At 43.0% G+C, this 17173-nt stretch overlaps 1 protein-coding gene across 2 annotated transcripts in view; it reads left to right on the top strand.

Moving 5' to 3' along the window:
• Positions 1-17173, top strand: part of WTIP (WT1 interacting protein) — a 97371-nt gene that overhangs the window by 56709 nt on the left and 23489 nt on the right. For both annotated transcript variants that reach the window (XR_012634220.1, XM_074913553.1), the window contains exons 3-4: positions 2166-2233; positions 15791-15853. Coding sequence is in view for 1 of the 2 variants with exons in the window: in XM_074913553.1 (XP_074769654.1) it covers positions 2166-2233; positions 15791-15853 (131 nt within the window). In the remaining variant the exon portion in view is untranslated. The remainder of the gene's footprint in view (positions 1-2165; positions 2234-15790; positions 15854-17173) is intronic.

The following is a 17173-nucleotide window of genomic DNA, read 5'->3' as shown; positions in this document are numbered from 1 at the left end:
CAGAATTTGGGGCATATCTATCAACCTGAGCACTGCCAGGCTTTGCACACTGGGATACAAAGCAGGGTGTATGGGTCCTTGTGCAGTGTCTCAGGAGACGCTGACACCTCCCCAAATTAGGGAGATCCTTCCAGCAACAGAGTTTGGGATTTGTCCCTAATTACCTCGGCTGCTCCTAACCATAATGGGTGTGTGGTGAGGGTGATGGCCAGCACTTCTCCAGCTGAAACAAACGCCCTGGCTCTGCACCAGCAGTGTGTGTGAGCAAGGTGGAAGTGATGCATCAGCACATCCAAGGCAAGTCCCTGTTCTGGGTGCAGCCACTTTATTTCCAACATCTAAAGACAAGTTTGTTTATCAAGGCTGGATCTGGCAGAGCCAACATGTCCTTTAAAAAGCCATTCTAGCCTCTTTCCTTTTCTTCTCTCTCTTCCATTTACCTTTCCTTTACCTTCCACTGGAGAGGTTTAAAAACAGCTTTGATAAGCAGGAGGAAAGATCTGTAGTTGCTCCTCATCAGTCGAAAGAGGCCCCGTGACCCCCTGATCACTGTCCCATCCCCGTGCCTTGTTTGTGTGACATGTAGGATGGACCAGTTTTACCTAAGAGTCTCAGAGGAGATGGGAGTCTCAGTGCATTGCCCATGCCACCAGGCTCCTGGTCCCCACCAGAGCTACCAGGCAGCTGGAAAGACAAACAAGAGCTGACTCCACCTACCAGCAGTATGGAGACAGCAGCCCATGAGATCGACAGCCCAAGAATGTGCACACAAAAGAAGCATTTCCCTCGGCCACGACAGTAAAACCGCCAGACAACCACATGCAACATGTGATTTCCCAAAAGCATCAGCCCAGATCCCGACTTCTTTGTGCCACACACTGTTTCCCAGGATCAGATCGCAGTGGCAATGTGTAAAAGGCACTTTCAGGCACTGAAAATTAATCATATTTTCCTCAACATTGTTTATGGAAACCGTGGAGAGCGCTCCTGCCCCTCAGTGCTTGGCCAGCTGGCTCAGCTCACCAGCAAAGATCGGTGGTGTTTATGGTGGAGCTACTCTGCCTCGGTAGGAGACGTCCAGGCTTACTCTGTGGAGTATAAGCTTCAGCAGTGACCTGGGAGGGGTCATCTGCTGACCTGTAAATACAGAGACTTTTGCCCTCTTCCTTGCTCAGTGTCACTGCTAATGGTAGCTGGTATGCAGCCTGTAGGAGGCACTGTGCCCTCTGCTTGCCAAGGCTGCAGATGGCTTGTGAGGGCACCCAAATGTTTGGGAGCTTTGGCCAGTGGGACCCTGGCACAGAGTGGAAATAAGGTGAGTCAGGATAAGTGCATTTTTTCTTCTCCCTCTCTGGCTTTACACTGGTAAAGTGGCGTTTCTCTCAATGGAGTAGCTCTAGTGTAAGACAAGTCTGATCTGCTGTATCTATGGCTGGGCTCAGTGTTTTTTTAATTCCCAGTTTTATTCCTTTTTTGTTGGGACTCTCTGGAGTCTGTTGTGCATTTCTCTGTGAAGAGAGCCATCAGTTAAGGATGATCATAAGCTTTGTCAGTAGAGTTCCACAAGCACTAATGAAATGGCAAATGTTCAAACTTGAAAATTAAGTACCTTGGGTTTGGTGTGATTTTTCTGCTCTTCCCTCCACCACACGTGCCTTGTACTGCTTTAGTGTTGCAGGGAGCTGCGGGTGTACCTGATGTGACATAAATTAGTGTATTAATATTTTTAAAGGTGACAGGAACATCCATGTGCAGTATCCCTTGTTTTGTCCTTTGGAGACAAACACAGTGCTGATGTTGATTGCAGTGGATGTATGCCTGCTGTGGTTTTACCTGTGAAGAAAACTGTCTCAATTTACAAATGAGCCTTTCCCTCCAGAATAATCATTTTGGGGGTTAGATTTCAAATTTTCTATGAACTGGTATTGAGTAGATTCCATAACCTGTGCTTAGCAGTAATGTTTAGCTGATAAGGAATTTCTTAAGGCAGGATGGAGCCAAGAGCCTAACCCTCACCTGTGTCTCTGGATGGACCCTCTGGGGAGGAGAGGGGCCAGGAACTGGCCATGCAGACAGGGGCAGCAGCATGTGCTTCTCACTTTGCATCCTGAGTGACTGGGTTTGGGAACGGAGCACAAAATTCTGACAATACTCTATTTTAACAGGGAGAAGACTACGAGGAAAAGCATTCTACAATGTCAATGGCAAGGTGTACTGTGAAGAAGACTTCCTAGTAAGTAAGATTTCAGCATTTTTAAATTGTTTTTAAACTGAATTGTTCTTTTACATTGGCTTGTTTGCTTTGGGAGATGGTTTAGTCACCTGGGGCCTCCTGCTTATGCTGGAACTGGGAGGCATTTACCACTAACTCCATAAAGACAGGATCAGGCCCTTAGTTTGAAGTGGTGGCTACGAAACCAAGTACATAACTGTCCATAAGCCATCACAAAGTGTAAATTATGAGAATAAACACTGGAGCTGCTCAAGTTTGGGACTTGAATTACAGCCACAAAGCCTCGCCTGCCAAGCTAGAGCTCAAAGTCAAACATCTGGGGAATACCAATCATAACAAGAGGGGAGACGTTTTTGACTGGAGCACGTCATCGCTGTGTACAATGTTGCTTTGTTGCAGGCACAGTTTTAATCACCGCTCTGCTTGGAGTGATGTGGAGCTGCATTGTGATTAGCTAAAAACTGCTAGCCACGGAGGAGCAACTAATTTTCTCTCCATGTGCCCAGAGCTTTTATAAATGCTTTACTTTAATAGAGACTGAGTCATGAAAAGAAAAATGAAGCTTGTTGCTGAGCTGTGTTGTTCCAAAAATAAAATATTTGTGCAATTAAGGGTGAGGATTGTGCAGTACACAGAGGATGATTTGATAAGTGGCAGACCATTTATAATTAAGATTAAGAGGACAGCATGGCTGGCAATTGAAATTGGAGAGGAATGATAAATTTTAGTTTAGGGGATGGTAAATTGGAGAATCAGTATGTTGAATTTATACCGCCTTTATTTATTGAAATACCATTCATTTAGCGGCTTGGGCCTTCCAGGACAAGTTTCCATTTCTTATGAATATATGGCCGTGCTTTTTGCAAAGGAATTATTCAAAGTGTATCCCACAACAAAAATGTTACTGGCAGTTCAGAGTGTGCAAATGCATTTCTCATCAATGCAATCCATAAAAATAATGGAAATTCCTAAAATATAAGCCGTATTTGCCTTCATGTGTTACACCTTTACTCTTAGCCTACCACAGCTGGAGCCTGTTGGAAAGACCAAATTTTATTTTGTGCAAAAAATAAGTTTCTTGTTGTAATTGAAATGTGTTACTGTTTTGCTTGCATTTTGGAGGGAAAACTGTTTTTTTCTCTTGCTTTTTTCAGCTTGCTCTTTCATGTGTTTCTGCAGAAGCACAGGGAGTGGGAGAATAGGTGGAATGTGAGATGGAGGGACTCAAACCTTTGAGATTTTTATTTTGAACTGTGTTGGAATGTACTTTTGCCATCATCAAAACCTTTCATCCAGACTTAATGACATGGTTGTTGTTATTAGCCTGTGATGTCAGCCTAAACATGAGAATTTTATATCTAAAAATCTCAATCTTTTGGATAACATTCAGTTTTCAAGGAGAGGGGGAGGAACACCTCTTCAGTTCTTAAGACATGTTCTGTAGTAGGCTTCTGAAGGGAGACACTTGCAATGATTTTTCACAAGAAAACTGAGGTTAAGGACCTGATAGGAATAAACCTTCTGCAAGTTAGGGAACTGTTGGGACATTAAAGGCACAGATTTAAAAGCCCAAACCTCCCACAGGTGTGTTTTAGCAGATTCCCAGTAGGACAGAGGGATGGGCAAGAAGCAGAACAGAGAACTCACTGCTGTGTAAGTCAGCAAAAGAAATCAAATTCTGACATCCCTGCCTGTGTTAAGCCAGCTGCTTCTCAGAAAGTTATTTCAACTTCTCTCAGCTTCCCCTGAGCAAATGTCATAGTAAGAATACCAGAAATTGTCTTGTTTCCCTAATAAAATAAATGAACTTGGCCTATTTTAGAGTTCTGTGGACAGAAAAAGCTCAAAGCTTTTCTCAAAGTCTGAGAAAAAGGCTGCAAAGTAGCAATTAACAAGGAAATCATTTTAACTGCTTCATAGTCTCAGGTCTTGCTCCTAACCAATTGGAAACCCCAGTCCTCTCTAAAAAGAGATGTTTTCAATCCATAGATTCAATCTTACAGATTCCCTGCTGACAGTTTGGTAGTGGGATATTAGGGAAGTTAAAGATGGGGTTGGGGAATTGGGTCATTAAAACTTTGCTTGAGTGTGAATTAGGCTGATCTTGCACTCTTGTCAGCTGACCACTGCCATGCAGCATCGCAGGCCAAGGAGGGAGCACCAGCAGCGCTGCAGGAGCTGCTGTGCATTGCAGCAGTCTGTCGAGTTGTTCGCAGGTCTCCACAGATGTACGTGCCGCCTCCGTCTCTGCAAGCCTCTGCCCTGTCCTATAGCAGTAGTGGGAGTACAGCTCCTACCTTAGACCGTTCTTGCACTGGGAGACTTGTCTTCTAGCTTGTTGCAGCCTCTTTCAGGCAGTCAGAAGCAAAGTGGATCGCATTCTGGTCTCATTCTTAAGTAGGAGTGTAAGAGAAAGATTATTTTAATTTGGGGAGGTAAATGGAGGCAGTCTACGGATGTTACAGTTACTAAGAAAACACTGTCTTCTGTTGGTGTCCTCGCTCTTCCTTGGCTTTTGTTTGCCTGGGAACTGATCAGGAGAAAGATACTCCTGTAAGTATAGGAGCCTGGTCACAGCTCTGTGGAGTTGCAACTCCACAGCTTGTGACCAGGTTAGTTCAAATATGACACAATCATAACAGGAATTAGAAAGTAGAGCAGCTTCAGAAAATTTGAGTAGGAGATACTGTCATGTTGGGGTTGTTGGTGAAATCCATGTAATAACTGAATTGGAGGGGCTTGTGTGTACATGGTTAGGCTTGCAGGAGCAGGATGAGCTTTCCATGGATTGCCAGGGACAGATGTGAGGAGTGGATATTTCATCGCTCACAGTCCAGCTAAAGCAACAGTGGTCTGAATGAGCCCCTCGTTTGCCCTCCCAGCAAGAGGCATGCTGATGGGAAGCAGCTGACTTGCAAATGGGGAGCAGGAGTGGTAGTGGGCTGAAGCCTCCCTGCTACCCATCCCCTTCCCACCCTCAGCAGGCAGCGTGGGGCAGAGCTGAGGGCTGTAATTCCTGCAGATCTCTGTCTATCCCCACTGCTACTTCTGTGTATTCCATTAATTTGCTGCAGGTACTTCTTCCCCATCATCCCTGGCATCATACTGGGGATGTCCTTCAAGCCAGTCCAGCCAAGACACAGGGGCTGCAGTAAGTTCCACTTCGGGACTGCAGTAAATAGCACATGAACACTGGGCAGAAAAGCTGAACTGGTTCTTGCTGTGAACCAGTTAATGTAGGAACTTTTAGGGAAGAATAGATATTATTTATGGGTTTCTTCTCATCACAACTGTTAGAAATGTTTAACATCCTATAGATGTCGGTATTTTAATTCTCCTGCAATATGCTGTTTTCTGTCAGAACGGCTCCAGCTGGAGCAGCGTCTCCAGAGCTGTAGCTGATGGCTCATACATGATACCTGGTTCTTTAGCTTGCACTCACTCAAGTCAGATCAGCTGTTTCTATCAAAGGTGATACATGGAATTCACTGCAATATTATGTATGGTCCTTGAAGCCCAGACCTTGACAAAAACCGTTGTCTGATCCTTATAAACGCTGGCCCCTGTTGAAGAGCAGGGCTTGCTGTCCCTGGCTAAACTGTCCCCTTCAGGGTTCAGGACAGCACTAGTGCCAGGGGCTCCGGGGGGTGTCTCTTCCACCCCAGAGGCAGTTGCACTTTAAGCAGTGAAATGCTGTGTGCGTCACATTTTTTAAGAGAGCTCAGTTGTCACTTAAAGCATAGCCAGTGCCAGAGAGCTTTGGCTACCAAGTTGTTTCAAAAAGATCAGTCCATAAAAGCATGACATGAGGGGCTGCTAGCATCAAGCATTCAAAATCTGGCCCTCTCTTTGAAAAGTGCTTTTGATTTCTGGATGAAAGAAAGGTGTTAGAGAAATGTAGATGTTATTCATTATGAGCAATTTCCACTGCACAGCCATAAAGCCATCCAGAGCGCAGATACACCCATCAAAACCTTTGGCAATAGCCGTAAGGTACATTCTTCTAGCAAATAGTTTTCCCACATGTGTGCTCTTACTGAGGGCACAGATTATCTTTCTCTAAATCAGGCGGCTTATTTTGCTCATTCTTTCCAGGGAAGAAGTGCTAGAAGTTTTTAGATGCACTTGCGGAGTTGTAGATGGGGAAGGGATGCCACAAGCCGTGGTCATCCTCCCGAGAACAGTGCTGGCCTTCTGTGTGGGGTTGCGAATGGAGGGGTGAGGGCTGGTAAACCCTTAGCACCTGGAGGACATGGCATGCCTTTTCCTTTGTTTATTTTTGTCAGCCTCCTGATTCCAGCCCTGATGAGCTGCAAATTGTCTCAGTCCTTAAACCCAAGCCATATTGGCTGAATGTAGTGAATGAATCAGATTTTTATTTTTTTAAAAATCCACAGATCGTTCCACCTCTGCCAAAGCATGGTGTAAAGATTGCCTAATTATACAATTTCCAGTAGGGGCACTTCAGTGGTGATACTGGATGTTACTGAGTGTAAGGAGTAAAAAGAACAAAACCAAAACCCCAAACTCTTCATGGCTTGGCTTTAGCTCCAGGGAAGATCCAGTTATTCTTTTTCATGCCACCTTAAGGTAGCAAGTCCAGCAATATCCAAGTCTTGGCTCAGCCCTGTTAGGATAGTTATTTCATGAAAGGAAATAAAACAAATGACAGTTTAATCCTTCCCTGAAAGCTCTTAGGACACAGATGGCTAACTAGCCATAACAGGGACACTGTTCCTGGTGAAGTGAGCAAAAAATAAATGCCTTGCTGTGTAATAAATAATCCCAGTCAGATGTTCTTGTTCCATTTTGTTGATAAATTGCTGCACAATCATGGATGAAGGAAAAATAGCTCAATAATTTTCATTTGTCTTTCCTTGTCAATGCTTAAATATCTTGTAAAGAAATTTAAAAGAAATTACTGTTTTTCTTGGCAAAAAAGACTTCTAAAATGTCACCAAAGCAGCCTGAATCTTAGATCTATTATCTCTCTCTCTTTTTTTTTTCTTTTTTTTTCCTTTTTGATAGGTTTTTCCTTTTTCTCTTGAGGTAATGAACATTATTGAGTGGGGGTCCAGTAGAGGTTAAGAAATGAGAGAATTTCCCTCCAGGGAGTAGATGAGAGGGAAAATGAACCTCGTGACAGATGTTAGTTACATTGCTTAATGCACTACTGGAAGACACTCAGATGCTCTGGAAATAACCTATTACAGACACCACAAGCTGCAGTGCATAGCATCAAGGTCATCCCAAACTTCCCCTTTTAAGACTATCTCTTTCACTGTCTTATAACTTTGCCAAATTTCATCATTTAGGCTGAACTTCTTCACACCAGGTTTCTGCCTCGGGCTAACTTTGCTGTCATTAGTTCTAGAAAGTTTCATCTAAAGCTGTTCATCCATTTCAGTGAGTAAGACTAGAAGAAGATCTGTCACTTTGCCCATAAATCCTCAGAGAGAAAGGCTCTAAAAATTTCATTTTGCCTATGCCAACCATAAAGAGAGACTTAGTGCATTGCATGCCTCCAAGAGGCCTTTGGGTGTCCCTTTCTGCCCTCCTCGGCCCGGAGGGTGGCCCACCTCTGTGATGGTTGGTGCCTCCGCAGCTCCCTGCCCTGGCCTCGTTCCCTCCTGCCAGGGAGAGCCAAGGGCTGAGGCTGTGGCAGGAGGGCAAGCAGCCCACAGCCCCAACAGAGCTGTGCCTTGCAGCCCCGCAGGCTGCCTCGCAGGTCTGCCGCCTTCTCTCCACTCAGTCTACTGGGGTTTATGATTCTTATCTTCCTACCTTATCTTCCTTCTTACAGCTGTAGCCTCTGCTCTGCAGCTGGCCACCACAATGCAAAAGTTGGCTACCAAGATCATACAGAGAGAGCCTCCTCTTGTATCCACAACTGTAAAACTCTCAATGATTTAAAAAATGCAAAATGATCAGGGTGTGAAAGACTGGTAGGGAGGTGACAAATGGAAATGGTCAGCCTTTCATGGGGGAAAAGGGATAGGATATTGGTGGAGGACTAGCTGGATGATTGGCAGTTCATGAGAGCAGAGCTTGCACCTCCAACTCCTGATGCACCAAACACAAGACCCTTACCCTAATTTGGGCCCCTGGATATGACTGCAGTGTAAATATTAATACTAACGAGGCTGTTCTTCTCACTTTCTGTGCCTGCTGTTTTCCAAGGCAGGCAGTGTGGGAAATGGTCTGTCCCATTTGCTGGGGCCCTAAGAAGATAGTTTTTATTTAGTGTAATGGAAGCTGGTGTCAGCTGGAGTCAGAGGTTTGATTTTCCATCTCGCTGAGTATAAATGTTTGGAGATCCCCCTTGGGAGGTGAGCACTGGGACTAGTGCATTAGTCAGAAAGCCCATTGCTGCTAAATGAGACTCAGAAAAAATAGACTTGATTGACAAGGTGAATGATTAAAGTTGCAGCTCATGTCCATTTCATATCTAATGGGAATGACAAAGCAAATGCAGTTCTAGATAACTGTGAGGATGTTCTATTTAGGAGTCTTGCTTTTAAAATACATACTTCAGTCAGAGAACAGACAGACATGGGTGTTTATTGATATGTTTAACAGAATGATGGCATCAAAGCTTGGAAAGGGATTTGCTGCAATGTTCCTGATGTACAGAAGTGTAAGGAAATCTGTGAGCATTTTCAAGATGCTGGTGACTCTAGGCTAGACCAGGAGGTGCTTTCAAGTTCCAGAGGCATCATGAATGCCCAGCATTGCTGTACTCCCAAATACTGTCACTGAAAACAAAGGCAAACAGATTATAGCATGTTACTGTAATTGGCGCATGAAGGAGTGAAGTTCATGTTGTTACTTGTGTGTGTGTCTCGCTCCAGCCCCTCCCTGCCAAAAAATTTTGAATACTTTCCTTCCTTAGTTTTTCCTAAGTTTGTAGTGTGCCAGTGGTCCTGGTTTTATTTTATGAACAAATTTGACAGTAGCAATGATTAATTGGGGTATTTGGAATTGAAGTGTTGCATCAAACCTACAGATGAGCTTCAAATTAAAATTTCAAAATATCTAGGGATAGTTGAATATTGATTGGCCTCTGCACTTTGACTTGAATGTAGATCAGCATGAAGAGCGTGTAGAGCTGGCAGTTTGGGTTCACCTGTCATTGCAACACAGTTCTGTAGTGCTGTCTCTCCGATCAAGAAGTTACAAGTCCATTGAAGCTAGTGGCAGAAGTCACATTGACTTGGGGGGGGGGGGGGGGGGGGGTGTGTCTGGATTTTCTCCCAGGAATCCATCCCAGAGGACAGGTTTTTAAAGCTAGGGCCCATATAAAAATGTTGGCACCAGGGCTGAGAAACTGAGGGTTAGTGCTGCGAACACTGCATGGCATGCCAAACTGCAGGTCTGTAAACTGAAGAAAACTGGTGTTTTGAAACAGGACTGGAGTCCACCAAAATCCTTCAAGTTTATAAAGAGCAGTACCCAGGTGATGATGTAGATAAACATAATGTGTTGAAATGTCAGTGTGTAAGGTTGTATTCACTAAAAGGATGCTCAACATTTCCTGAACGGGGTTACAGATTGTTAAATGGGTCACAGAAATCATTCTCTGGGCCATGAAAAAATAGACAAGGCAAGACAAAGATGGGGTTTTTTTTCTGAGGTGTATCACTATGGACTAGCTTTTGCAACTATCCCGTACTTTACATTTGCTGGTGGAATGTTTTGAAGAGCTTGTTGCAAAGTCCAGTTGGTTTCATGCCAGATAGTCACTCCCCTATTTCCTCTTGAGATGGTGATCCAAAAAGTCAGATTATCCAATTTTTCTTAATATTACATTGAAAAGTAAATTACAATAACTGAAGCACACTTAAAAGAACTAGAGCTCTTTCTAATTATGTGTGACTCCTGCCAAACACTTGTAAGCAGACAGCATTAATTTTTTTCTATGGGAGAGTTAGGAAAAAAACATGTGAGAAAGTGGTGTGTTTCCTCTTCTGTAGTAAACATTGGTATTAGATGCTATTATGTTTTGAATTGAAATCTTTCAACAACTGTTTTGAATAAAATCCAGATATTTTTCCAGGAAGATATTTTCTAATGTAGACAGTTTCTTTCGCAGTGTACATAATAGATGGTAGCAGTGACAGTAAAATAACCCACAGCAAGAGTATAGCACTGTGCAATATGAAGTGCTGTATAATGTGAATCAAGTTAATAGATTCTGGGCTATAAGATAGAATGCAGAGTTAAAGTTGTTGCTTCAGGCTTTTTACTTGATCCTTGTCACTGTGCAAAGCTACCACAGGAGTTTGTTTAAGGAAGATTTAGTTAAGAAAATCATTACTGGTTCTTAATTAATGAGAAAGAAAGTAGCTTTGGTGAGTTCTCACATATGGGTCTCTGTAGGCTCTCTAGGAAGTAAATGGCTATGCCCTTCTCAGCAGCTATAAAATGCCTGACTGCTAATGTAGAGTTAGCTACCCGCTGAAGTCCTGATTTTTGGCAGAGTTTTGTGTGTAGCCAGACCAACTGTTAAGTCTGTGCAGAACACGAAGTCCCTTCTTGCCCTACCCATGTCCTTGAAACATGACAAAGTAGAAACTCAGAAGCAAGAAGATAAGCTGCTGCAGTAGCGTTTCCTCACTGGCAGCAAGACAGGGAGAAGCCACAGGATATATGAAAGGTTTCAGTGAGATGAAGAGTAAATTTCTGGACTATTTTCCTTCAGTTTAATCTCTGCCACCTGCCATGGGGCTCTGTATCTTTGTGCTTGAGAAGGCCCTGTTTTGTTCAGTTCAGTTTAATCACTGCATTTAAATATCTGTGTAAAAAAAACCACACAAAACCCTAACAACAACAAAACCCCATCTGCATGAAACCAAATTTGATATTTTCTCCCTCTCTTAACGTGATCCCATGAATTTCTTGCATTGTTGTGTCCCGTGTACTGAGGGTCCCATGCAGAGAGCAAACAATAAAGCAGCGAGAAGACAGATGCTCTGCTAATGGGAAACCAAGGAGAAGAGAGTCTGTGAGGGATTACAGGCAGCCTGGGGTTGGAATACATTATTAGCATAGCACCCAATTCAGAAATTAGTTTTCAGAATTAAATGCCTGAAGCATTTTGGCAAAAACTCCCGATCATCCCTCTCAAAAGCCCTTAAAGCATAAAAGAGTAGGAATCTCAAGCACGTTCAGTGACTTCGCAGTGCTGTAACAGTGAATTGTAGTTTTTACGGCTTCATACCATTACCGGGGCAGCAACTGCCACACCTACTGAAATGTAACCCACTTGATCTGCTTGCACAAACCTTTAGCAGGTTTTGAACATCCTCATCAAAGAAGAAAATGGGCCTGAATGAGATTCCAGGGTCTGTTTCCAGGAGGAAGGTTTTGTTTTGTTGAGTGCATAACAGCAGGGAAGTGCATCAGCCTCTCCTTGGGCACGGTTAGGCATGCGGAGGAGAAGCGACATGTCTTTTCAAAGATCTGACATTGCCTAAGGTAGAAACTTTGGGTCCTGAAGCCTTTTTCAGGCATGCTATTTTCTGAATGTTTTTCTTTTGAAAATCATGATGAGAACATCAAACTTTAAAAGACCCTGTGTAGACAACCAAGATTGGTTACAGCACTGAGGGCAGACAGGAGAAATTGTTTCTCATAGTACTTGGTGGGATTATCCTCCATGCATAATTGTTCATTATATGCTCAAAATTCATTGTTAATTTCTTTTGGATATATTGCACATTAGACAGAAGAGTTATAAACCCCAAGATTATCACAGGAGGACACTAACAGGCCTAAATATTCAGGACAGAAGGGGACTTGTTTTCCTCTTACATTGAAACAAAGACTCTTAGACAGAATCATTAGAGATTTTTTTTTTGCCTGTTTGATAATCAAAGTATATTGGACAGCAAACAAAAGAAAAGTTCAGCCAGGCAAATCTTCTACTTTATTTTTACTCTTTATTTCTAACATAATTAACATATTTCTCAAGGTTTATTTAGTTTCCCAGAGTCTTATTTTATATAAGTATCATTGGGGAGCTTGATTACAAACTCTTGATTCATGCACATAAAGTGAGATTTTATTGTCCTGGGAGAGAAGTCAAGGACAAGGTAAATACAGGAGAAGAGTTGGGACCAAACTAAGAAATCTGGAAAAATAATATGCCCGCTCTTCAACATGCACTTGTTTTCTTTGCTCCTGGTAACTAGTATCTTATTTCTAAGTCACAGAAGTGAGAGTAAAGGGTAACACTTCATTTTCAGCTTTGAATTTCAGAGCTGTTCTTTTTATAACAACTTCTTTCAATGTTTTTGTATATGTTTAATGAGCATCTATAATGAATGTTCGGGAAAGTTCAAAATCATGCTTATTTGTCCTGGGTACAGACTGTCTGTAGACTTACGAACATTGCTGTCTAGTTTGAGATTGGCCTGTATTTACATCATCTTACTGGTCTGCCAACAAATTATTATTTTTTTTAAAAAACCTGGCACATGCAAACCCCTTACAGAGTAAGACTAGAAATGAGCCCAGTACTTACATCCTGATTGAAATTGTGTGTATAAAATACCATGTGTACAGAAGCATAGCTGTGATTTGGCTTCTCCATTGGGGTCTTGCATATCAGCCTCTTATTATTTCACTGTTTCAGCTCAATCTGTTTTTCACGTCCTCAGATTGTGAGGGAGGGCTGGTGTGCACACAAAAGCTCTTTTCCCTCCTCTATGTCAGTCTTAAAAGAGGCTACAAGTCTGTAGAACATAATCTCCTCTTCTTTTGCAGTTACCTAGTTCACAAGGTCTGGGGGACCAGTGGTTCTTTCACCCAGCCATGCTGGGAACCCACCATTGGGGAGGCTCCTGGGTGTGGTGAGAGATAATAAAGACGCCATTCTGCCTTACATGCAGTCTGGAGCAAGTCAAAACTTCTCTCTCATTGCACACACAAGATTTGTGAAGGTTAATAATAATCAAGTGCTTCAAAGACAGAGGTTGCCAATTTTAATTAGTATTTTAAGGCTTCATTTGTAAACTCTTGCTTCTAAAATTGAAAATTTAGCACCAACAGTCCTGTTTGAACTCTCCAAATTAAGAACAAGCACTGGAAAGCAGAAGTTGACAGGTGAGCTACAAAAATGTAGAGAAAGTAATTTATTGTTTACCTTTAAACAGCAGTGTCCACAGTACTACCATCATGTAGAAAATGGTGCTGCTGGGATCCAAGGCTGTTATTCCTTTCCAGTCCAAATAGATTTAAAGCACAAGTAGAGCTGTATCCAAAATCCTAATCTCTCTGAATCAGGTCTCCAGTTTGCCTCAGATTGATACTGTGATCAGAAAAGAGAATAGTGTAGTGGTAAAGGACAGCTCCTCAAGCCCATGAAATATTTCATCACTGCTATTAGACTTACTGCCATTTTGCAAAGCCTTCTTAATTGGGTAATCCAGTTCTGGATGTGTTTGACAAATAACAATTCTCTTGTTAAAAACAAATCATGATTTTAATTTAACAGGGTTAGTCATATAAAGAGTGATTTTGTGTCAGCAAAACCTTTCTTTCTGGCAAGCAGTGTAATTTATGACAATCTAGTTAGCAATAAATGACATTAATCTGACCACTAGGCCATTCTGTTATTGGGCAATAATGTTCCCTTGTAATCAATAGCTGGGTAAATGCTCCTTTGCATTCCTTATCAAATGACAGCCATATGGTACTGGTAAATTCATTCCAGCAGGATTTTAGAATTAGCTGGGCTTGTACTATTGTTAATCCTCTGCTGTCTGTGCCACTAGGATCTACCCACCTGTTTCCAGTAACCCTCAAGTTCACAACCTTAGGAAATAGTCTAGCTGGATGGTTACTCAGATGCAATGCAGCCAAGAAGCATCTCAAGCAGTAAGGCCTTTTTTCTGCATCAATAAAAAGAAGAAAAAAGCAAAAAACCAGTATTTTGCAGAAATAGACGGTTAAGACTGCCCAGCTCTGTATTTGTTTCTCAACACCTTGGTCTCTTTTGATGAAGTTTCAGAGTTTCTCAGGATTTCATGAGCTGCTAGTGTGTAGTGAATTTGGAGCTGTGACAAGCTGCCGTACCATCATTTACTGACTTCCTGGGCCCATCAGTGTGTCTGCAAGACCTTTTCCTTCATAATCACTTCGTTGCGTAGCAACAATAATTTTGTCTCCAACCTATTGATCTGAAATAACACGTAATCCACTCACACCGATAAAAAGGAAAACATATGGCAGCTCTAGGCTGGGACCCACTGGCTTTTGAAGTGAGGAGACAGTTAATCCCCACTAAATCAAGGCGAGGAGTGGAGCAAGCTGTAAGCTCTGTTGGGCTGAGCCTCTGAGGATGCATTAGATGCCTTAACCAATTAACCTGTACTCTGGGAGAAGAGTCCAGTTTACACTCATCCTCCCCATTCCTTGTTTTTTATCTTGTGCAGCTAAAGTACAGTTCAGGTGAGCTCTGCTACAACCTTAATTGCAGAAATCAGCACTGCTGTGCAATACCATACAAATAACTGGGCTCCCCTTCCCTCTGGCAGGAAACGGTGCACACGCAGCACTTTGCTTATATGGGACTGCAGTGGATGAGGGTAAAGTTCGGTCACTGCAAATACTAGTTTCAGAATTACATGGCTGGAGTTCTCCAGGCATAATGCCTCTTGCCTGTAGGGTAGTTGCTTGGTAGGTCAGTCATCTTGGCCTGATAACCTTGATATTTTTTTATGTACCTCTAAACGTAAGGCTAAAGACAGCTTTTGGCATCTGAAACAGTATCCACTTTGGGGATGCAAGTACAAAGTAAGGTCAAAAACACTTGGGCAGGGAACACAGAGCTTTGGTCCCCAGCGGGCAAAGTATCTCTCCGCTGTCATGCCCCAGGCACTGAACCTGAGAGGATTGTGCTGCCAGGCCTGCCCAGCCTTCCTGTTTTTCTCCTCAGGCTGGAGCATGGGCTGACAGCTGGTGTGTGTATCATCTTTCTGAGGGAGCCTACTGTTGCCCACATTGTGCAGGGAGCCCAAGCTTCTTCGACTGGACTTTTAGATTCTTCCCTGGATAAAAAGCTTGGTATCCATGAAGCACCTAAATCCTCCTTGGGCCTGTCCTCATTTTTCTAGCTTGCATATAGCACTGACTGAAATGTAGGTCTAAAATCTGAGGTCAGTAAGCATCTGGTCACTAATTTGAGCAGGAAGTAAATCTTACGTTGTTTACTTCCCCAACAACAACCACCAAAAGAGTGAATTCAAGCTAATTGTAGCACACCAAGCGCAAACTCACCAAATAGGCTTCAAGAATAAAAATCAAACTTAAAATAGTATTGTTACATTGGAAATCTCAATGGAAATCTTGCAGTAGATTGTAAGGCCAAGCTGGTATCTGAGCATGCTGCAAGAGCAGAGCGAAGGCTTCCAAGTCACTGTCTCCCAAACCTATTCTGTAGTTTGCGATCATATACAGCACAGGCTGGAAAATAGCACAGCATTCACTTAAAAGGTATTTCTGCAGCTAGAGGAATGGCTACTAATAATCCTTTCTTTTCTGTCATTTGAACAGTATTCAGGTTTTCAGCAAACAGCGGACAAGTGCTTTGTTTGTGGACACCTCATAATGGAAATGGTAAGAGACCTAAATTCCTAACTGCGGGGTAGCTTGCTTTTCACATGCTTTGGGTAGCATGTTGTGAGACATTGTGCTTTTTCCCTAGTCAGACTATCATTGTCTTCACTGCTGTCAAGGTAATTTTCGAAACAGAGGCAGTAAATAAACAAAAATATTCATATTAAATACAGTAAGTAGGGCTTCTTTTCTACCTGAGATCATGGGAGGCTGTTATTCTGCCACATGCCAGGTTTTTTTAAAAAAAAAAGATAAATAGGATTTTAATGCTAAAGGAGGAAACTGCAGCACAGCTTTGTATGAGAACATGGTAAAGGAAAATAGGCTGTGCTCTGTAAGACAGTAGAACCACAAGAGCTCTGTCAAGTGGATGGAATCTGGGCTAGAGAGGGACATTATCAGTAGTCTTGAGGCTTGTTGCCTGCTCTGTGACTTGCTTTATTTACCTTCTGCCACTTGCTCCACATCAGTTAAAATGCATTATCGCTGTTGGGATTTGTAGGGAGCCAGCAGAGTTACTTTTCTAATAAAAATATCAAAGGGCTATGGGTTGGACCAGATACTGCTGGCGCTGTTTCACTGAGTGAAAGTAGGAAGAATTTAATCTGTTTTTCCTAAGCAGGAATTCCCAAACAAAATGAAGTGGCTTGCACATTGAAGAAGTGCAGATTGTGTAGTAGATCTATTTTCCTCGTTTTAAAATGTGTATTAACCTCAGTATGCCTAATAGAAGTAGCTATTGCGTTGCAAACTGAGGTTCAGTAGAAGCTGGAATGGAGACTTCATTAATGAGGATTCTGGCTCATATCCTGGCACCACTGGTTGGACAAGGATATTGTTCGTTTTAGCCCAAGAGCAAATTTCTAGAGTTGTGTCATGCTGGGAGGGGGAGGGGGTATCCTGACTTGCATGCTTTGAGCTGGCCCTTAATTGCAGAATCCCAGGCACGGGTCCATAATATCTCCTTGGTGGAGCTCAGTAGCTGGAAGCTTGGCAGGTGCTTGTCTGCCTTTCTCTCATCAGCAAGTGTGTTCTGACAAAAGGAAACAGCTCCAGGAATTAAGCAGTCTTATTTGGCTAATTCCTCCGTGTTCCTCCCTGAGAGCGCACAGACAAGGCTTGTGCCTAGCCAGCAGTGGTGCCCGCGCACAGCTGAGGAGCAGAGCGCTGAAGCTGTTCAGGGCTGGAAGTGCAGCTGAGTGAGGGGTTGCCCTGTGCAAAGGGGTGTCTGCACAGCCACGCCAGGCCGACTGCCTGTGTTACCCTGCACAGCCACACTAGGCCGACTGCCTGTGTTACCCTGCACAGCCACACACCAGG

This window comes from Athene noctua, chromosome 9, assembly GCF_965140245.1.
Source record: "Athene noctua chromosome 9, bAthNoc1.hap1.1, whole genome shotgun sequence".
Lineage (NCBI taxonomy): Eukaryota > Metazoa > Chordata > Aves > Strigiformes > Strigidae > Athene > Athene noctua.
Note: the sequence above shows the minus strand (reverse complement) of the source record. Positions and strands in the feature narration are given on the sequence as shown.